The 22,099-nt window shown below is 46.5% G+C and overlaps 1 protein-coding gene and 1 long non-coding RNA gene across 2 annotated transcripts in view; one reads left to right on the forward strand and one right to left on the reverse strand.

Moving 5' to 3' along the window:
• Positions 1 to 21,613, forward strand: part of FAM107A (family with sequence similarity 107 member A) — a 39,675-nt gene extending 18,062 nt beyond the window's left edge. The window contains exons 2-4 of the mRNA XM_035106808.3: positions 8,179 to 8,353; positions 14,319 to 14,475; positions 19,969 to 21,613. Of these exons, the coding sequence (XP_034962699.1) occupies positions 8,179 to 8,353; positions 14,319 to 14,475; positions 19,969 to 20,076 (440 nt within the window). The 3' untranslated portion in view covers positions 20,077 to 21,613. The remainder of the gene's footprint in view (positions 1 to 8,178; positions 8,354 to 14,318; positions 14,476 to 19,968) is intronic.
• Positions 4,618 to 12,004, reverse strand: LOC148686985 (uncharacterized). The gene is made up of 3 exons (XR_015948301.1): positions 11,711 to 12,004; positions 9,596 to 9,724; positions 4,618 to 8,089 (listed from the first exon to the last, which is right to left on the reverse strand). It is a non-coding gene; the product is annotated as an uncharacterized LOC148686985 (long non-coding RNA).
• Positions 21,614 to 22,099: the final 486 nt, after the last annotated feature.

Consider the following 22,099-nt stretch of genomic DNA (forward strand, 5'->3'; position numbering starts at 1 on the left):
CTGGTTCCTCTGCCCTTTCGAAATCCAGCTTGCACTTCTGGGAGTTCTCGGTCCACATACTGCCTAAGCCTGCCTTGTAGAATTTTAAGCATAACCTTGCTAGCGTGTGAAATGAGCGCAATTGTGCGGTAGTTGGAGCATTCTTTGGCACTGCCCTTCTTTGGAATTGGGATGTAGACTGATCTTCTCCAATCCTCTGGCCATTGCTGAGTTTTCCAAACTTGCTGGCATATTGGGTGTAGCACCTTAACAGCATCATCTTTTAAAATTTTAAACAGTTCAGCTGGAATATCATCACTTCCACTGGCCTTGTTATTAGCAGTGCTTTCTAAGGCCCATTTGACTTCACTCTCCAAGATGTCTGGCTCAAGGTCAGCAACCACACTACCTGAGGTGTACGAGACCTCCATATCTTTCTGGTATAATTCCTCTGTGTATTCTTGCCACCTCTTCTTGATGTCTTCTGCTTCTGTTAGGTCCTTACCACTTTTGTCCTTGATTATGGTAATCTTTGTACGAAATGTTCCTTTCATATCTCCAATTTTCTTGAACAGATCTCTGGTTTTCCCCATTCTATTGTTTTCCTCTATTTCTTTGCATTGCTCATTTAAGAAGACCCTCTTGCCTCTCCTTGCTGTTTTTTGGAAAACTGCATTCAGTTTCCTGTATCGTTCCCTATCTCCCTTGCATTTTGCTTGCCTCCTCTCCTCCGCTATTTGTAAGGCCTCGTTGGACAGCCATTTTGCTTTCTTGCATTTCCTTTTCCTTGGGATGGTTTTCGTTACTGCCTCCTGTATAATGTTACGAGCCTCCATCCATAGTTCTTCAGGCACTCTGTCCACCAAATCTAAATCCTTAAACCTGTTCCTCACTTCCACTGTGTATTCATAAGGGATTTGATTCAGATTGTATCTTACTGGCCCAGTGGTTTTTCCTACTTTCTTCAGTTTAAGCTGGAATTTTGCTATAAGAAGCTGATGATCTGAGTTACAGTCAGCTCCAAGTCTTGTTTTTGCTGACTGTATAGAGCTTCTCCATCTTTGGCTGCAGAGAATATAATCAATCTGATTTCGATGCTGTCCATTTGGTGATATCCATGTGTAGAGTCGTCTCTTGTGTTGTTGGAAGAGAGTGTTTGTGATGACCAGCTTGTTCTCTTGACAGAACTCTATTAGCCTTTGCCCTGCTTCATTTTGAACTCCAAGGCCAAACTTGCCAGTTGTTCCTTTTATCTCTTGATTCCCTACTTTAGCATTCCAGTCCCCTGTAATGAGAAGAACATCCTTCTTTGGTGTCATTTCTAGAAGGTGTTGTAGGTCTTCATAGAATTGGTCAATTTCACTTTCTTCAGCACCGGTAGTTGGTGCATAAACTTGGATTACTGTGATGTTAAAAGGTCTGCCTTGGATTCGTATCGAGATCATTCTGTCATTTTTGAGATTGCATCCCATTACAGCTTTTGCCACTCTTTTGTTGACTATGAGGGCCACTCCATTTCTGCTACAGGATTCTTGCCCACAGTAGTAGATATGATAGTCATCCGAACTGAATTCGCCCATTCCCTTCAATTTTAGTTCACTGATGCCCAGGATGTCGATATTTATTCTTGTCATCTCATTTTTGACCACATCCAGCTTACCTCCATCCATGGTTCTTACATTCCAGGTTCCTATGCAATATTTTTCTTTACAGCATCGGACTTTCCTTTCGCTTCCAGGCATATCCGCAACTGAGCGTCCTTTCGGCTTTGGCCCAGCCGCTTCATCAGCTCTGAATCTACTTGTACTTGTCCTCCGCTCTTCCTCAGTAGCATGTTGGACGCCTTCCGACCTGAGGGGCTCATCTTCCAGCGTCATAACTTTTATATGCCTGTTGTCTTTGTCCATGGAGTTTTCTTGGCAGGGATACTGGAGTGGCTTGCCAGTTCCTTCTCCAGGTGGATCACGTTTAGTCAAAACTCTCCACTATGACCTGTCCATCTTGGGTGGCCCTGCATGGCATAGTTCATAGCTTCTCTGAGTTATTCAAGCCCCTTCGCCACGACAAGGCATTGATCCATGAAGGGGATGCTGTCCTGTTACCAGCATTGAAATAAGATTCAACCGGCTGCCCAGTCAGCTTCTGTACATGGAATAGGAGGAAGGGCACCATCTTGCCTTTTGCCACAGGCGGCAAAATGTCTTGAGCCAGCCCTGGTACTGCTGCACAAGACAAAAAGCCGCTATTATTCTCATAGACTGGGGTGGGAAACTTTTTTTGTCCAGGAAGCCTGATCCTTATTCCCCACCCCCATCAATAGGCCAGCTCTGGCAAGTGGGCAGGACAATCCACCTGTCAATCACTTGGTGTCATCACGATATCGGCAGGTGGTTTGTCCCATCAAAGCCCCTTGTTCAGTGTTTCCCAAGTGCTAGGCAGTGCATTGGTTTTCCGGCACTTAGGAATCATAAAGCAGGGAGGTTTGCTGGCCATCTGTCAGATGTTTGGAAAGCAGCATGCAAAGTGTCGACAAGTGTGCACTCTTTCACACAAGCCCTCGTACATATGTAGAGACAGCTTGTGCCTGCGCTCAGTGTAACGTGTGAACAAGCCTTTTGTTTCCGTTTTTGGCCGGAGCAAGGAGGAGCTCCCAACCCCAGTCTTGAGATACCCTCCTTTCCACTCATTGCCATCGATTTCTTTGGTTTCGAACATTCTGGGATGTTGGCAAATTATTTGAGCCTCTCTTTGCGAGAACAAAGTCCAGTCCTCTTCAGTGAGGAGCTCAGGGGTTACGTAAGAGCGAGAGGGATGAATAACAACCGGAGGCTGTTCCTTTCTCCTGACAGATTGCCCAGGAACTGGCGTCTCCCTGCTCCTCTCATTTTACACTCAAATATCCAAGTGGGAACACTTGTTTGTCACAAAGGCCGAGGGATCGCAAAACAAAAGGCTCTCCAGCTTCTCATTTTCCTTTGCTTTAGAGGGCAAATTAAATATGTTTTCAAGGTTGTTTCTTTCTTCCCCTGCCTCCGATGTTTCAAAAAATTCATTTCAATGTGACACGTGGGGGGGGGTTGGGGGGTCAACAACCACTGGATATCAAAGCCAGTGTATGACTTCAGCATTTTATATGGCAAAAGGACTTTAATAAACTAGAGAAGCAGTGTGGTGTAGTGATTGGAGCATCAGACTCATAGCTGCCAACTCCCGGATTGAAAAATCCAGGATCATGCGTAGAAGCAACTTCCGGTGCCCAATTTCCAGTGCCCAGACATGGGCAGAGCGGCACCAGAAATCGCTTCTGCGCATGTCAAGACAGCCGGGAGCCAGGACATGGCCGCTGGCAGGAGCTGCACTCCAAATCCGGGGGATTTATGGGATATAAATCCATTCGGGATAACAGTGGGAAACGGTAACAAAATACGGGGGTTTCCCACGAAAAATGGGAGACTTGACAGCTATGATCAGACTCTGAATGGCAGAAACTTGGTTCAGATCCCGACTCAGCCCTGAAGCTCACTGAGCGACTTTGGCCCTATCACACATCTCAACTCAACCTACCTCAGGGTGGGCATGAGGATAAAAGTGAGCGGGGGGGGGGGGGAGGGAGAGAGACTTAGGAACATAGGGAACTGCCTTATGCCGAGTCAGACCATTAGTCCACCTACCCCAGTATTGTCTACACTGGCTGGCAGAGGCTCTGCAGGGTTTCAGACAGGTGTCTCGCCAAACCCCACCTGGAGATGCCAAGGACTAGACCTGGGACCTTTTTCTGATGCTCTGACCATGTGTGTCACCCTTTCCTTTGAACAAAGGTGGGATATAAATGTTTTAACCATACAGTGGTACCTCGGGTTGTGGACCCAATCTGTTCCAGGGTGCCGTTCGCACCCCGAAAAGTCCGCAACCCGAGCGGCGATAGAGCGCATGCACAAAAGCACAATAGAGTGCTTCTGCGCATGCGCAAAGCGCGCAGAATGCTTCTGCGCATGTGTGCGCTGCAGAACCTGGAAGTAAACACTTCAGGGTCCACTGCATTTGCAACCCGGAAAAACGCAACCCGCAGCGGACGCAACCCAAGGTATGACTGTATACTGTATAGATCTGGCAAGGAAGAGGCTCTAGGTTCTCCCCTAGTTTTGTAGCAGCTCCCAACAAAACCCTCCGGGGCAAGAAAGTGGGACTGTGCCGCTTGATCTCACTGCACCCATGATGGAAAAATCCTTCCCTTAGAACCATAGAGTTGGAAGGGACTCTGAGGATCATCTAGTCCAAACCTGTGCAATTCAGGAATATGCAGCTGCCCTTTATGGGGAATTGAACCAATGACCTTGACATTATCAGCACCCCACTCTGACCATCCAGGACCATTGCTGGAAAGTTGGTAACCATTTTGCAATCATTATATTATTCATTATCGAAAGTTGTGAGGCAGGTCAATCTTATGGCCATCTTACAAATGAGAAACTCAGGCTGGAGATAGCAACGTAATACACAGAGCAAGGTCTCGTTAATAATAATGATTTATTGTTTATACCCCGCCCATCTGGCTGAGTTTTCACAGTCACTCTGGGCGGCTTCCAACAGAATATTAAAAACACAATAAATACATCAAACATTAAAAACTTCCCTAAACAAGACTGCCTTCAGATGTCTTCTAAAAGTCAGGTAGTTGTTTATTTCATTGACATCTGATGGGAGGGTGTTCCACAGGGCAGGCGCCACTACCGAGAAGGCCCTCTGCCTGGTTCCCTGTAACCTCACTTCTCGCAGTGAGGGAACCGCCAGAAGGCCCTCAAAGCTAGACCTCAGAGTCTGGGCTGAACAATGGGGGTGGAGATGCTCCTTCAGGCATTGGTGGCGCTGTGGTTAAACCACTGAGCCTAGGGCTTGCTGATCAGAAGGTCGGCGGTTCAAATCCCTCTGGCGGGGTGAGCTGCCGTTGCTTGGTCCCAGCTCCTGCCAACCTAGCAGTTTGAAAGCACGTCAAAATGCAAGTAGATAAATAGGAACCGCTACAGCGGGAAGGTAAACGGCGTTTCCATGTGCTGCTCTGGTTTGCCAGAAGCGGCTTTGTCATGCTGGCCACATGACCTGGAAGCTATACACCGGCTCCCTCGGCCAATAATAATGCGAGATGAGCTCGCAACCCCAGAGTCGGTCATGACTGGACCTAGTGGTCAGGGGTCCCTTTACCTTTACCTTTTACCGGGCTTTAAAGGTCAGCACCAACATTTTGAATTGTGCTCAGAAATATACTGGGAGCAGGACCGGTCTTGTTCAAGGGTCTCCTATGCCCTGGCCCCACAGATCTCCCTCCACTACCTGGCTGTAGTATTGCCATATAGCCTGCAAGGAAGTTTCCAGGTGACCTGTTCATTGAGTGTTCATCCTGAACTGTTTTGGCAGGAAGTTCAGATGAAGTTGGCTATTCAGTGAGCATCTATTCTGACTTGCTGGTGGGGATGCGCCAAAGCGAGTTCATTTCCCCATCGCTTTGCTTATCGCAAAAATGAAACGAAACCCAACCTTTTGGGGAGTTGCGTTTGCTGTGCAAAACCTCCCAGTGAACCCAAATTTGCTGGTATGTGACTGACCCCACCTGAAAATAGTGACAGTCTGGATTCTGGAAGCACCCCAAGATTCTTGCTTCCAAGGCTGTGGAAGAAGCATTTAGAAACTCCACACACTGTTCCTGGAAAAAGCCGTGTTTTACAAAGGAAGGAGCTGTTCCCACAAGGATCATTCCTAGATATGGAGCTGCCCTTTCCTGAGTACAGCAGGTGTTTCTTCTTTCGTAAGAGGCCATGGTGAGCCGCAGGTCTGTGTCTCAACAACGGTGGCCAAGCTAGACAAAACTAGCCAGCCTCTCTTTCCCTGCTAGCCGAATGGGGTTTGCGGCTGCTGCAAAATAATTTGGTGCATGGAGCGGCTGGATCTGCTGCCCTGCAGCGTTTAATTGCAGCATTGAACTTTTTGCTCCAATTATGCTGATGTAATCAGTTGTGATCTGTTTTTCTCCCCTTCCCTTGACCCCACCCCTGCCCCACCCCCGGTGGGACACTAACCCAGTTAGCATGCAATGCACCAGGAAGCCGCTTCAACACTCTGAATTCTGTTTTCTTCTTATATGGGTTTTATCATGTCGTAATTCACTTAACGCTGCCCTGCTTCTTCCTCTCTGCTCTCAGTCTGACATTTTCAGCATTTGGTACAAGTATGTCCGGCAGATATCACTACGGCACGCAGGGCGTTGACAGTCACGGAAGTGGGGGAATGGGGCAGAAGGGTGGGGGGAAAGGGAGTTAGAGCTGAATATTTTAGGCAGCATGGCCCAATGGTCAAGGATGACAGGAGTCATTAGGGCTACCATATGTCCGGATTTTTCCAAACATTACTGGGATTTCAAAGGCGGAATTGACATCACCCAGGGGGAATTTCCGGAAATCTCAGCAATTTCGTGGTGTTTTAAGCTCAACAATTCTGCGGTCTTTCTAATGAAGAGCTCAACAACTTTCAGGGTGTCCTGGTTTTTTTTTACTTTTTGATATATGGCAACCCTAGGAGTTGTAGCCCCGACATCTGCTGGGCACCATGCCGTTGCCTACCTTGCTGGAGGGTCACTCAAAGGACCACCATTCATGCATTGAGGAAGGGAGTGGCGTTGAGCCAGCCAGACCCACTCCCACAGCACCCACATTGCCAACCAGCTCTAGGGATGTGGGGCCCAGTGCACACAAGCGGAGGACCTGAGAACATAAGAAGAACCCTTCTGGACTATTTGGTTAAAGAAAAGTTTAATATTAATTTGGTGATTTGCCTAAATTGAAAGATGAGCAGGGAAGTACTAGAATTATAAAAGCAAGATACTAAGAGGGATAAAGATAGGAATCTATAAAATATTGAAATAGTGTGAGAGATAAAGATTAGTAAGTAAAGCAAGATTAGAAGAAAATAAAAAAAGGAAAGTGATGTTTGTACAGTAGGAAGTTAATTTTAACTTATATGTTTAATGTAACGATTATAATGTGTTGTACTCATATTATTGAGTATTATGGAATATTATTATTTTTCGTTGTTTGTTTTGTTTTGCTTTGCTTTGCTTTGCTTTGCTTTGCTTTGCTTTGCTTTGTTCCTTTCCCCTTTTTCCCCTTTCCCTCTTTGCTTCACTTCTTTTGTAAACTTGATTTCTTTTTTATGTATGTCCTTTTTTGTTGATGTTAGTTATTTTCTTATGATTTTGTATTGTTTGAAGATTGAAATAAAGTTTTTTTTTAATAATAAAAAAGAAGAACCCTTCTGGATCAGGCCAGTGGCTCATCTAGACCAGTATCCTGTTCTCACAATGGCCAGCCAGGTGCTGTGGGAAGGCAAGGAGCAGGGCATGAGCTCAGCAGCCCTCTGCTTGCCTGAAATTCCCAGCCACTGGCCTTCAGAGGTGCATTGCCTCTGACAGTGGAACATAGCCATCATGGCTAGTAGCCACGGATAAATCTCTTCCATGCAAGGACCAATCAGGATTCCCATCCCCTTGTATGGGGGGGTTGTGGAGCTCTATGCACAGGGATGGTTGGTGAGCAGTGTGGCTCATGTGTGCAGTGCCAGGATACACAGCAATTATATCACACACAGAGAGAGAGGGGGGGGGAGAGCTTTTTTCCAGCCAGAACTCAATTTTGGCACCTCTCAGGTGGACGCCATTGCCATTATAAGAGAACAAGGGAGGCGTTCGTAGTGAGTTCTGGCACATTCTTTCAAGAGGTGAGGGAATCTGTGTGGAACTCTCCACACACGGAGTCAAAACATGAGTCAGTCCTCCAAAAGCATAGAGCAGGCATCCCCAAACTTCGGCCCTCCAGATGTTTTGGACTACAATTCCCATAATCCCTGACCACTGGTTCTCTTAGCTAGGGATCATGGGAGTTGTAGGCCAAAACATCTGGAGGGCCGCAGTTTGGAGATGCCTGGCATAGAGAGTTCAGCTCAAGAGCCACGCAAGAGGTCCAGCGCAAACTGCTTGCTTACTGTCATGGAATGACGTTGCTCAGGTAGTCGTTGTAATCCTGAAGGGCACAGACTTGAGATGATTCATATCTACAGTATATATCTGGAAGAAGCAAAAATAATAATAATCCAGAGGCCTTCTTTCTTTATTTATTTCTCTCCTCCCCCCCTCCCTCTTCCCCTCTCTCCTAGCATCTATGTATACTGAAATACAGAGAGAGAGGCCAGATATTGGGAATATCATGACTCATCCAGATTACATTGACGGAAGCCCTGATCTTATCAAACCTAAAAAGCTGCTCAACCCTGTAAGAGCCTCGAAAAGCCACCAAGAACTTCACAGGGAGCTGCTTATGAATCATAAGAGGTGAGGAAAAAGACCCAGCACGGCTGCTTACTGCACTCTAACCTCAAAGTGAGTAGAATTATGAACTAGGAAGAAGAAGCAGGTCCCTTGTCTATGCACAATTGTACCGCTGACCTGCGTAGTTTATGCCGCTTGTGAAAACTGGAATATGCCATGTCCTTCCACATCCCAGACTATGGTTTATTTTTTTCCTTCCTACAGGCCTTTGGCCTGTAAGCTGGGGGGGGGGTGGATTTTAAGAGTCTTTCTTAAAGCCATATTTTTTTTGTAAAAATAATAATTGCAGAATAGAGGCCAGGAGTCATAATAAAGAGCAGGGATTGGTGTGAATCAAAGAGATCCATCCCTCCAATTAGTATGATTCTCATTGGGAAATGGCACCTTTTGTAGCTTTCCCCCCGCAAGCCATGAGGACTAGGAAGTTGCTCTGTTGAATGAAAAATAAAGCTGACATTTTAAGCACAGAAGCCTCCACACTCGTACTAGAATAGAGCTATATACAGTGGACGCTCGGGTTGCGAACGTGATCCATGCGGGAGGTACGTTCGCAACCCACAGAGTTTGCAACCCGCATCTGCGCACACACAGGTTGCACTTCGGTGCGCATGCGCAAAGCGTGATTTAGTGTTGTTGCGCATGCGTGCGCACCGAAACCCAGAAGTAACCTGTTCTGGTACTTCTGGGTTCGGCACGGAGCACAACCCAAAAGGATGCAACCTGAAGCAGCTGTAACCCAAGGTATGACTGTAGTCATTTTGAACAGTAGTGATTAGGGTAGTAGACCATAGCTGAGCAGTAGGGCATGTGCTTTATAAGGTTTATATGAAGAAATTCCCTGGTGCCCCCGCTTTAAATGCAAGTGGCTCCTCCACAGGCCCTGCTCTGCCCCTGCTAGTCATGGAGCAAGATGGGGAAATAGGTGGACCCGCCAGGCTTCTGATAATCCATGCCAGATTCTGGAATTCTAGCCCTGGAATCAATGTGAAGGTCTCCATAACTATTCCGATTAGCACAGGCAGGCCTTTCCTTTTAAAATTTATCCATCCTTACCCTTTCGTCGTCGTCGTCCCCCCCCCCCTTTTTAACATTCACCTGCTGGTCCATTGCACTACAATATCCATAGCTCTTTTGCTTCTCTTTTTAAAAATATCATTCTTTAAAATCTCAAAGCCTGAGTGGACACGCACTCCTACACCAGAGGAGAAGCCTACACACAATTCAGGTCACGTTTCATAATCTCGCCTTGGGTTCTTGCAGCATCAATAGAGCCCGATGAACGTCAACTCCCGCCAAGATTTCCCCAAACTCTCCAAAGAGGTACATGTATTTATAGATGAAAGGAAGACAGGGGGGGGGGTTGTAAAGGTCCTCCTAGATAAAAGGAAGCAGAAGAGCTGGTAAATATCCTGCCTGCTTCCAAGCCACATCCGCTATCGTTGTTTGTTTTATGAAGCATGAATCTTGTTTGAAAAGGGCAGGCAGGGGCAGTTAGGCTATGGAATGAGCTGTTCAGATCGGATAATTAGCATATGTATTTATTCATGCATTCGTTCATTTATAAATTTGTATTCCACCTTTCAGGGCAAAAACAACAACAACACCCTCCCTAGCCGGCTTAGAACAAGAACAATCATTTGTGGTGGGTGGCTAGAAAAGAGCTATAGCTCAGAGGTAGTGGATCTGCATTGAATGCAGAAGATTCCTGGTTCAGTCCCTGGCATTCCTGCCTAAAAAAACTCTGGAGAGCTGCTGCCAGTCAATGTAGGCAGTATTGAGCTTGGTGAACCAATGACCTGACTCAGTTTAAGGCAACTTCCTATGTTCCTCTGTAGATACAATTAATGGGAGTGTAATAATAATGGCAGCAGCTAACAACCAGCATGCTTACCTGTGGAGCTGGGAGCTACTTTTATTCCAGGCTGTGTGTATCCTGCCTGCTTCCATCTGATAAGAATAGGATCTGGCACAGCATCTTCACAATCTTAATACCTACCTGTGCTAGAAGTGTATTGGTTTTAATACTAGTTTAATTGTCGCAACATCTTCGAAACAGTCTCAGGCCTGAAGCGTGTTTAGTGCCCAGGTGGTGCTGTGGGTTAAACCACAGAGTCTAGGGCTTGCTGATCAGAAGGTCGGCAGTTCGAATCCCTGCAACGGGGTGAGCTCCCGTTGCTCGGTCCCAGCTCCTGCCCACCTAGCAGTTCAAAAGCACATCAAAGTGCAAGTAGATAAATAGGGACCTCTCCGGCGGGAAGGTAAACGGCGTTTCCGTGCACTGCTCTGGTTTGCCAGAAGCAGCTTTGTCATGCTGGCCACATGACCCGGAAGCTGTCTGCGGACAAACACTGGCTCCCTCGCCCTATAGAGCGAGATGAGCGCCGCAACCCCAGAGTCGGACACGACTGGACCTGATGGTCAGGGGCCCCTTTTAAATACACCAGAGATCTCGGAGATCTGCAGTTGCCTCAGCAGGCAACATACCAGATCTGAAGGAATCTGCAGGTCCTGGTCAAGGATCTGATCCCTATCTCTAGGTTGAAAATCCAAGGCAAGTTATTGAGCTTAGGACCAGATTTTTGCTCTCCTCTTCTGTGGGTCCTCAGCACTTGCTTTTAGCTGTACAGTGGTACCTTGGTTCTCAAACTTAATCCGTTCCGGAAGTCAGTTCCAAAACCAAAGCGTTCCAAAACCAAGGCGCACCTTCCCATAGAAAGTAATGCAAAACGGATGAATCCGTTCCAGACTTTTAAAAACAACCCCTAACACAGCAATTTAACATGAATTTTACTATCTAACGAGACCATTGATCCATAAAATGAAAGCAATAATCAATGTGCTGTACTATAAAATAAATAAGACAGTATTGTAGATGATAAAAGTTACATTTTTTCCCCTCTTACCTGTACTGATGATAGTCATTGTTTGGATGGGGAGGCTTTTATCCATTTCCACAGTCACACAATCAATCAAACAGTAGCTGAACTGGGTTCCACACAGTCACAAAAACAAAGTAACCGAAAAAGCCTCAAAAACAAAAACGCAAAATAAATAGCAAAACCGAAAGCACCAAACTTAATCCGTTCCGGAAGTCTGTTTAACGTCTGAAAAATGTGCAAAAAGCACAGCTTCTAATTGGTACAGGTGCCCCGGAAACAACAGCCACATCGGACGTTCAACTTCCAAAAAATGTTTGAAAACAGGAACACTTACTTCCGGGTTTTTGGTGTTTGAGTACCAAGGCATTTGAAAACCAAGGCACCACTGTATATATTTATTTCACAAGCTTGGACCACATAGAAGGGGGGGGGGTCTCTCTACGACTCCCATCTACACTATACTTTTAAAACCATATCATACCTCTTTATCCAGTCAGGGCTTCCTCTGAAGAATCCTGGCATCTGTCGTTTGTTAAGGGTGCTGGGAGTTGTCAGAGACCTCTGTTTGCCTTACAGAGCTGCAGGGGTTTAACAGTCAACCTATCTCCCTAGGGAACAAACCACAATCCCCAAGATTAGTTGTGGGGTGGGGAGGATGTTGCCTTATACAGCGAGACCATTGGTCCATCCAGTCCAGACATGATTGACTATGTTCTCCAAGCTCTCTGTCAATTCATTTGATGTTTATTGTTGTTGTTAAAATACAGTTCAGATCTTGATAAGTCGCAAGGGACGTCATCTGGCCAGGGTGACCAAAAGGTCAAAGAATGTAAACAGTCGCATTGGAGCTAAAAACCCATTCAAATACACCACACTGACTAAGGCCACACATCCGTACCATGCGGTTATAGCACCCTTATGCAACATTAACAGCCATTGAATCCTGACCCAACTTTGCTCAAGTCAGTATGATGGGCAATGGCCACCACTTGCAGTACTGAACTTAAAAGCAGGTCAATTTGTGCAGGAACTATTTGCAGCAAAAACTGCCAGAGGTATTCTAGTGTAAGATTATTGGTTGAATTACTCCCCCTGCTGGTGGATGGTAAAGAAGTGGCTGAGATTTATTTATTTATTTTTAAGTTGGTCAAACTTTGGAATCTGAAGAAGCATGCATGCACACGAAAGCTCATACCAAAATAAAAAACTTAGTTGGTCTCTAAGGTGGTGCTGGAAGGATTTTTTAAATTTTGTTTCGACTATGTCAGACCAACACGGCTACCTACCTGTAACTAAACTTTGGAATGTTATGCTTAATTAAAACATTTTCTTTTTACACTTTTTCCATACAATTTTAAGGGTACACCCAGTTGATCACAGAGAGTAACGGGGCGGGGAATAATTTCGGATAAAGCTTTTGCGCGGATGCGTGATTTGTCATACATAAAGTTGCCTCACTGATCAAATATTCTCAAATATTTTTCATTGTCATGAAGTGGGACCTTCAGGAGTCTGTGGTTTTCCTTTTCCCATTCATTCATTTTCTATATTTCTATGCCGCTTTTCATATGCCGCTTTTCACTCTCACGAGTCACAAAGCGGCTTACATACGATAAATAATAACATAGCAGAACATCACAATTGCAGCATAGATGATATACAAATTACCAAGTCATCAATAAAGTGACCACCTCCTGTAAAACATTAACCAAACAACTAAAAATAATAGATTGAACAGCCCAACCGCAAGAAAAGTCACATTATAAAATTCACAAAGCGCTCACAATCCACAAAACAATCTTAACAACATTAACAAACGGACAACCAAAAAACAAACTAAGTACTGCTGAATTCTCTCTCTCTCTCTCTCTCTCTCTCTCTCTCTCTCTCTCTCTCTCTCTCTCTCTCTCTCTCTCTCTCTCTCTCTCTCTCTCCCTACCTCCCCATGACTCATAGTCTTCCAATCAGTTCATCAAAAAAACATATTCACATTATGGTCATGGTAGCAACTTCCTTCTGAAATCTCTGAGGGCTGGAGGGTGGGGCAAGGCAGGTGGGAAAAGCCCTTGCCTGGTGGCCAGCACAGAGTTCCCCCTTCTCCTTCCCATCCTTGCTGCAGTTGGGTCATTTTTAGACTCTGAACTTAGCAGTATTGTGGGGTTGGGGGTTGCCCTTTAGATGGCCACGTGCATTGCCTTGCTTACTCTAAAAGGTGGCAAGCCAGCCCTTCTCTGCCTTGGGGGTGGGGGGCTCCTGCTTATTTTACTTGGTGGGGAAATGGGTACCTTCTGTCTTAACCCCCTGCCTTGCCAGTACCACAGATTCCCATCACTTTCTTTCTGGCCAATGGAACTGGTCCTGTGCCCAGTCAGCCTGAATTGGTTACTCAGGAAGACACCACCAGGCACATGGTTGACCACACCACTAACCCGCTACCATTCCTCCCCCCCCCGCCTCTTTTTTTAGGGTGGCCAAATGGTAAAGAGGACAGGTTTTTGTGGCATCTTAAAGCAACACCTGTTGGAATTCTAAGATACAGATAGATAAGTTGCCTCTCATCATCTTCGATTTCAGACCCCGTGCTTCACAAAATAAAACAATATAATAAAACACATAAATGAACTAAAGCAGTAGGTTGGAGGCAGCTGCATAATCAGCAAAGGGGAGAAATGTTTAATTAAATATCTGGGTAAATAAAAATGTTTGTGCAGCACCTGAAGGGCAGCAATGTGGGCATCAGCCGACTCTCTTTATGGGACTGATTCCATTGCTGGGGCACCTTTGTACATAATCATTATACCCAAGTAGTTTTTTCTTTAAAGGCAGTCCTTTACACATCTACCTGGGAGTAAGTCCCATTGAACTCAATGGGACGCCCTTCTTAGCAGTAGACATGTGTAGGATTCCACCACAAGCATGCAATTCTTTGCCCACTTTTCTTGTAGTAAGTACCATTGAGTTCTGGGTCTTACTTTTGAATAGCGTTGCCTACATATAGGGTTTCCCTGTGTGTTTCCCCCGCAGGATGCAACCATTTGCACTTGGCAGCTCAGCCTTAACCTGCCCCTTTTCCCTTCCCGGGTTCACAGAGGCCTGGGAGTCGAGAGCAAACCAGAACTTCAGCGAGTCATGGAGCATCGGCGGCGGAACCAGCTGATCAGGCAGAGGAAAGAAGAGGAAGAGGCGAAGAAGTTGAAATCGCCCTTTGAGCAAGAGCTCCTGAAGAGGCAACAGAAGCTGGATCAGGTAGGACGCAGTTCTGAAATCTTGTTGCAATAAAGCAGAGAGAAATCCAGCCTGTACTTACTCTAAACAAGCACATGGTCCTCTTCAGTCTTTTCACAATCAACTCTGCATTGGTAGGTTAGGGAAAGGATCTGTGGGGTTTTATGCACGATGCTGCTGTCGAGCTTCAATACCTGAACAGGGCTTGGAAACCGATGAAGCCATGACCAATCCCAGTGCTCTGTACTTGCACCACAGTGATGCTGCTCTGTCTAAACCAGGAATCCCCAAACTTCGGCCCTCCAGATGTTTTGGACTATAATTCCCATCATCCCTGACCACTGGTCCTGTTAGCTAGGGATCATGGGAGTTGTAGGCCAAAACATCTGGAGGGCCGCAGTTTGGGGGTGCCTGGTCTAAACCACCAGGGACTGATGTTTTGTGACTAGAGGGCTGTATCCATCCTTAGCCATCCCTCTGGGCGCCCCAGGCCAGCAGTGGGTGTGGCCAAAAGTGGGTGTGGCCATGCGACCGTCTCACATGCATGCCCACACAAGGCATGCAGAGGCAGGCAGCCAACCCATGTCTCCCTCCCCACTCATCAAATGATCCATTAGATTGGTGGCTCCCAAACATTTTTGGTCCAGCACCCCCTTCATTCCATAAACTCATCCCCAGTGGCCCCAACCCTACCAGAAGTGCTATTCAGAACAGCAGTCTGCAGGACCCGCTCAGAAAAAGGCTTACACCATAAGAATTTAAATCAGTAACAAATACAGTAAGTGAGATTATATATATTTAAATTCATAAAAAAACAAATACACAATCAAAAAAGTAAACACATTAGATATAACATAAATAAATCATAAAATATACAAAAATACAAACCTAAAACAAAACACCAACATAATATTGACTTCCAATCATTTGTATATCACTTCCCTTAATAATTAAGCAAACCTTGCTATACCTCCTATAAATTCTAAAAAAAATAAAATCACTGATTAATATATATACTCCTGCGTGTTATCTCACCCTAAGCATATCACCAGTTCTGTTTGTATACCTTCTTTTTTCAAATACTCTTCAACATATTTCCACTCGGCTTAATTTTTTTGTTTTGGAATGTTTCTAATTGCTGCTGTCATTTTTGCCAAATTCATAAACTCTACTAATTTAATCTGCCATTCTTCAATTGTTGGTACTTTCTCCCCTTTCCAGTTTTGAGCTTTAAGTATCCTGGCAGCTGCATATGCATACAAAAATCAAACAAATAAGTGAGAATTTATGCAGTATCCAAGTAAAACAATTTAGTTTAACTGATGCAACAAAAATGGAGGATTTAGTCATTTGCACCTCCAGCCCCCTCCCCCCATGCCTTTGACCATGGGTAGGCAAACTAAGGCCAGGGGGCCAGATCCTGCCCAATCACCTTCACAATCCGGCCCTCAGACGGTCCGGGAATCAGCATGTTTTTACAGGAGTAGAATGTGTCCTATTATTTAAAATGCATCTCTGGGTTATTTGTGGGGCCTGCCTGGTGTTTTTACATGAGTAGAATGTGTGTTTTTATTTAAATTTAAATTGTATCTTTGGGTTATTTGTGGGGCATAGGAATTCATTCATATATATTTTTCAAAATATAGTCCAGCCCCCCACAAGGTCTGAGGGACAGTGGACTGGTCCCCTTCTGAAAAAGTTTGCTGATCCCTGCCTTTGACTCTTAGCACCCCACTTCCTAATCCCACTGCCCACCCCCTGGAGGCTTGTACCACCCAGATTGGGAACCGCAGAATTAGATCATTTATTTTTATTGGTTTTATTGTTATATTTTTCTCCAAGGAGCTTGAGGTGGCTCCTTTATATGCTCCCTACCCCACACTTTAACCCAGGCACCCCCAAACTTCGGCCCTCCAGATGTTTTGGACTACAATTCCCATCATCCCTGACCACTGGTCCTGTTAGCTTGGGATCATGGGAGTTGTAGGCCAAAACATCTGGAGGGCCGCAGTTTGGGGATGCCTGCGAACCGAACGGGCTGACAAGATTGAACTGTGCTTTGCCACCAAACGAATCCATTTTTATTCTTAAACAAGCACCCAGCACGCCAGCCCCTTTTGCAAAAGGAAGGGAAGCAGCCCAGACTCCTAACCAACAGTAGGATAACAACCAACGTGCTGCAAATTGTGCTACCGGAGCCAATGGCAAGCAGACCCAACTAATTCTAGTTTTGTCCGTTTGCTGAGACTAAGCAGGAGGAAGCAGAAAGGTAATGCCCCCTGCTCATAGCTGCCAAGTCTCCCCGGGAAACCCCCGTTTTTCCAGCTGTTCCCAGCCGAAAAAACGGATTTTTTTGGTTTCCCCCGGTTTATTCTGGTGCGGCAGCCATTTTGGAATTGGGCGGAGCATGCTCAGAAACGACTTTTGATGCTGCTGTGCCCAGTTCCAAAATGGCTGAAGTGTGACTTCTGGTGCGACGGCCATTTTGGAACTGGGCACAGCAGCATCAAAAGTCACTTCTGAGCATGCTCCGCCCAGTTCCAAAATGGCAGCAGCGCTACTTCCGGTCTGCTACTTCCGGTCCGGTCCCTTATTTCTCAGGCCGGAACTTGGCAGGTATGCCCCTGCTACTATGCCCCTGCTACTTTGACAGAGAGGGCAGACTGGGGTTGGTGTGGCAGGGGGCCCATTCACTGGAGCAAACCGGCCTTCATTGGCAAAGGGCACGCCTACTCCCCAGTCCATGACTTGGCACCGTGCAATTTACCTTTGCTCAAAACTCGCAGGAACATGCCTCAAGCTTTCACCTGATGATCTGGATAAACCCTTTCCATCCAGGTTCTGCCGTCTGTAATGGGATTGCAGCCACCAGGCCGCCTAAGCCTCCTGCCCCAGCAGCAGAACAGCTGCTTTCCTATCCTGGCTTTGATCCCCAGATCTTAACACCACTTACAAGCTCTTCAATCCCCTTGAAGTCACCGAGAGCTCTAAGCTTGTAAACACCGGTTCAGGATTTCAACATTTTAAACCAGCCCGGCGAAACAGGGAAGGCAACCAAAACATTGCTCATTGCACTCTTACCAGAAAGAGATCTTAATTAAATTTTCGGCAGAGCGTCGCGCACATCTCTTGAAGCCACAGTTATCAACATGTTACCATGTTCATCCTTCTTGTTTTCATTAACACAGGCTGCTCCCTTCTCTCACGCTAGCTGGTAATTGCAGACATCGCTTAAGTGGATGTTCCATGGCTTGGAAGACGCGTAGCGTGAGCTTAGCTGGAAATCTGCTGTAATTAAGCTCTTTTATTTTTTATTTTTCAAAACAAAAAACCAACATACCCCAATACAATTTAAACAACATACTCTCCTCCTCAGGCGTTTAATTAAGAGTTCTTAACTATTTATCATTTTATTTTAAAGCCTCCTGATTATGATGATTATTAATTACTATTGTCTCAACTCAACCTGATTTCAGCAATTTCCTAATTATTCTGGCTTATTTGCAATTAAAGCTATTTGCTAGATAGGCAAAATACATGATCCGAGCATCTCTCTCCCCCCCCCCCCCAAGCTTTTAGCAGCTACCTTTCATTAGAAAAGGGGGGTGGAGTGTAGATGGTACAAGAGCAGGAACAGAGGCGTCTTTCCCATAGGACCTAGTGGCTCATTGCGCCAGGGCGCTGGCCTCTCAGGGGCACCCCAGCAAGTTGGGGAGCTGTGCGGCTTTGCCGGCGGCCTTCCCTTTCCTTGCACGCCGCCAAATGGGTGGCGGGGCGCAACGAGCCACTAAACCAGGCATCCCCAAACTTCGGCCCTCCAGATGTTTTGGACTACAATTCCCATCATCCCTGACCACTGGTACTGTTAGCTAGGGATCATGGGAGTTGTAGGCCAAAACATCTGGAGGGCCGCAGTTTGGGGATGCCAGCACTAAGCCCTATGGCTCCACCGCCGCCTACTCCTCCTCTCCCTCGGCCGCAGGAATCCCCTCAGCCGCTGCCCACCAAGCCGCTGTCATCTGAGGGAGCGGCGGTGGCGGGAGTGGCTCCCAAGGGGCCTCCTCCACGTAACCGGTGCCCGCCGTTCCACCACCTCTCCCCTGGGCACAGGCAGCGGCATGGCAACCACCTCCTGCTCCTCAGGCCACTAGGCAGCAGTGAGAGCACCAGCAGCGGGCTGTCGTTGTTAGGCAGTGGAGGAGGAGGAGGCGCCCCAGAGCCTCGTAAGTGAGTGCGGGGCTCTGGCGATCTGGTCAGCCGTGCTGCGGCCACCACATCAGCAACGTCTTCTGTGGGCGGCGGCTCCCGGGGCTGCAAGGTGGTCCGCGAGTTCTGAATTTTGGGAAAGGGGGGGGGCGCCGGAGGGATCATTGTGCCACGGCGCTGGATGTGCTTAAGACGGCCCTGAGCACCACATTTCAAGAAGGATACTGACAAGCTGGAACGTGTCCAGAAGAGGGCAACCCAAATGGTCAAAGGCCTGGAAACGATGCCTTATGAGGAACGGCTTAGGGAGCTGGGTATGTTTAGCCTGGAGAAGAGAAGGTTAAGGGGTGATATGATAGCCATGTTCAAATATATCAAAGAATGTCATATAGAGGAGGGAGAAAGGTTGTTTTCTGCTGCTCCAGAGAAGCGGACACGGAGCAATGGATTCAAACTACAAGAAGATTCCATCTAAACATTAGGAAGAACTTCCTGACAGTAAGAGCTGTTCGGCAGTGGAATTTGCTACCAAGGAGTGTGGTGGAGTCTCCTTCTTTGGGGGTCTTTAAGCAGAGGCTTGACAGGCATATGTCAAGAATGCTTTGATGGTGTTTCCTGCTTGGCAGGGGGTTGGACTGGATGGCCCTTGTGGTCTCTTTCAACTCTATGATTCTATAAAATGGGAGGAGATCAAAATGCATTCTCCCCATACCTTAGTGGTACAGCATCTGCTTTGCTTGCAGAAGGTCCAAGGGTCAGTCCTTGGCATCTCCAGGTAGGGCAGAGAGAGAGAGACCCTAGTCTGACCCCTAGGCTGGAGAGGGGCTGCCAGTGAGCGGCGTATACAGTACTAAGCAATGTGGACCAATGGGTCTGCTTCTTATAAGGAGACTTCCTATGTTTCCCCCGGTAAAAGTGTGGCAACATTCCAAGGAAGTTCGCGCTGCTAATCAGCCTTCCTTCCCATTCTACGTCCTGCCTTTCTCAAACCAGTGAAGGGGATTTTTTTGGGTGACAAGGAGGGCCACCCCTGCAAAGCTATACCCCGCCCTCCCACCAATGAACCTCCTGTTTGTAGAAACCTCCGACTGGAATGTAGCCTGCTTGTACAGTGATCTGTATGCAAACCTTTTTCGGCTGAAGAGTGGGATTAAAATATCTTTAAATAGATAATAATAGAGAGCGTGCTGGAGATGGAGAAACATGGAGAGCTGCATTTCCCCCCATCCCAACCTGAGCGTGCTCTCTCTCTCTCTCCACACACACAGTTTTATTCATGTATATATCCTTCCTCTCTTCTCCCATCAGTTGGAGAGGGCGCAAGAGAAGCAAGAAGAAAACGCGCCGGAATTTATTAAAGTAAAAGAAAACCTGCGGAGGACATCAAAGCTAACTGGGGCGGAGAAGGTCGCCTAGCAGATGGGAGCAGCTGAGACCAAAACGGGAGAGGAGGACCTTCTCTGCTCGCTTGAATACCTACACGCTGACATCTTCTTATATGGTGGACATTCACAGTTACGTCTTTGGGGCTGCTTACTGTTTATTAACGCTTGCTCCGGTAGAAACTCCCCAACATGGGCTTTTGCTGTACATCTAGGAAGGCATAACATCAGTGGGGGGGGGGCTGGGAAAGTTTGTGGTGCTCTGCTAGTAGAAGCGCTTGGGTGAGGCGTAATAATAATGGCCTGAGCCTCCCTCTCGAGTAAACAGGCAATGTTGATGCCCTATTCCATCCCTTGTTAGTTCTGGGCTTAAACCTTGGAGAGGCGACATGTGCTCAGGAGTACAGAGCGGGCGATGGTCTGTACGAAGAATAGGCCGCCATATCAATGCCAGGGCTTCAAGCTGCTCAGAAGCAGAAACTAATGGTTGTGTAATAAATTTCAGGCTCAGTCAAGCTAATCTTTGGAGTAGCTTGTTGGAAAACCAGAGAAGGGGGTCAAAAAAACCAAAAGAAACGAAAAAGGGAAGAGGCTATCAGCGCCAGCTAACCGCTAGAGCTCACTCAGAAAATGCAACCATGTCAATAAGCGTGTGAGTTTCTGTACTTCACTTGAAGTTCGCCTCACAATGTGAAAGGCTCCCAGGTCGAAACCCCCACTTGAAACCTCAGAAAGCTGTGGCTGGCCTGTGTAGACAGTACTGAGCGATTAGACCAATGGTCTGACTCACGATAAGGCAAGCCTCCTATGTATTGCACCGCTGAGATGATGGGGGGAAGCACGTGGTGTCTTTTTGTTTCTCTGGGGATATATTGGTCCTCTCTTAGATTCAGTCGTGAAAAATGGCACTCAAGTTTCTTTCTGCAACTTAACATGCTACTACGGAAAGAGCAGGCCCGGGTTGTATCATGCGGTCGGATGCAAAAACTTCTCAACCCTCGTGCTCTGACAGGGGGAGCAGGGGTCATATTCCAGAAGGGGCCTTTAGGAGCTGTGTGGAAGGAATAAGAAACTATGTGTTGCTTTTAGAATATGGAAGAAGAAAATGGCGGTCTCAGAGAGACGGGGAAGTGGTGGGGCACCACGTCTGAAGGCTATGCAGAGATCTTTATTGGGCAGTGTTTTAACAGCTCCTGGGGATCTTGTACTATTCGAGTCAGAATTCAGCCTATACAGAGGTACCGGAAACTGTGCTTCCCAAAATGTCTGTTATTTTCCCTCGAAAGTGCATATTGTTATTATTATTATTGCCCCAAAGAAATTCATTCTGTACCCTACTTAGGTATACTGTGCTATATAAACATAGTGATATCTGTGTATCTGCTGCATGTATATTATTGCACATGCTCATATTAACAACTTAACTGCCACCATTGCTTTCTTGGGGAGAGAACATTTTATCAAGAACAAACACAGAACAAAACCTGAATTGATGAGTAATTGTATATTTTGCTAGATATTCTATGAATGAAACAGCCAGCAGCCAAAATAAACTGATTTCGTTTTTCTAAGGAACGGATGCTCTTTTAAAACTACAACTCCAGGCTTAATCAAGGAGGGTGCTTCAACTTTTGTGGTATCCCCCCTCCCCAGGTGACCACCTTTTCATTTGCACAGTGGGATTTCCTCCCAGAAGAAGAAAGTGAAATATACTCGGAGTCAAGAGTGAATTTCATGCTCTTTGTTCGGCTTAGCAACAGAAGAAGAAGAAGAGAAGAATGGCTCTTTCCCCAAAACATCTCTTTCCCCAAAACATTATTTACACAAAGGGCCTTGCGTGATTGGCTACTTCAGGGCTGCACCTGTAGGCCAATCAGGTTGTGGATTCACTTCTGCCAGCAGCCTGATTGGCTACACCTGGAGGCCAATCAGGTTGTTGACTCGCTTCATCCAGGAGCCTGATTGGCTGCTCCTGCAGGCCAATCAGGTTGCTGATTCACTTCCACCTGGAGCTGGGTTGGGTGGCTCCTGCAGACCAATCAGACTGCTGCTTTCTG

This window comes from Zootoca vivipara, chromosome 2 (assembly GCF_965207765.1).
Source record: "Zootoca vivipara chromosome 2, rZooViv2.hap1.1, whole genome shotgun sequence".
NCBI lineage: Eukaryota > Metazoa > Chordata > Lepidosauria > Squamata > Lacertidae > Zootoca > Zootoca vivipara.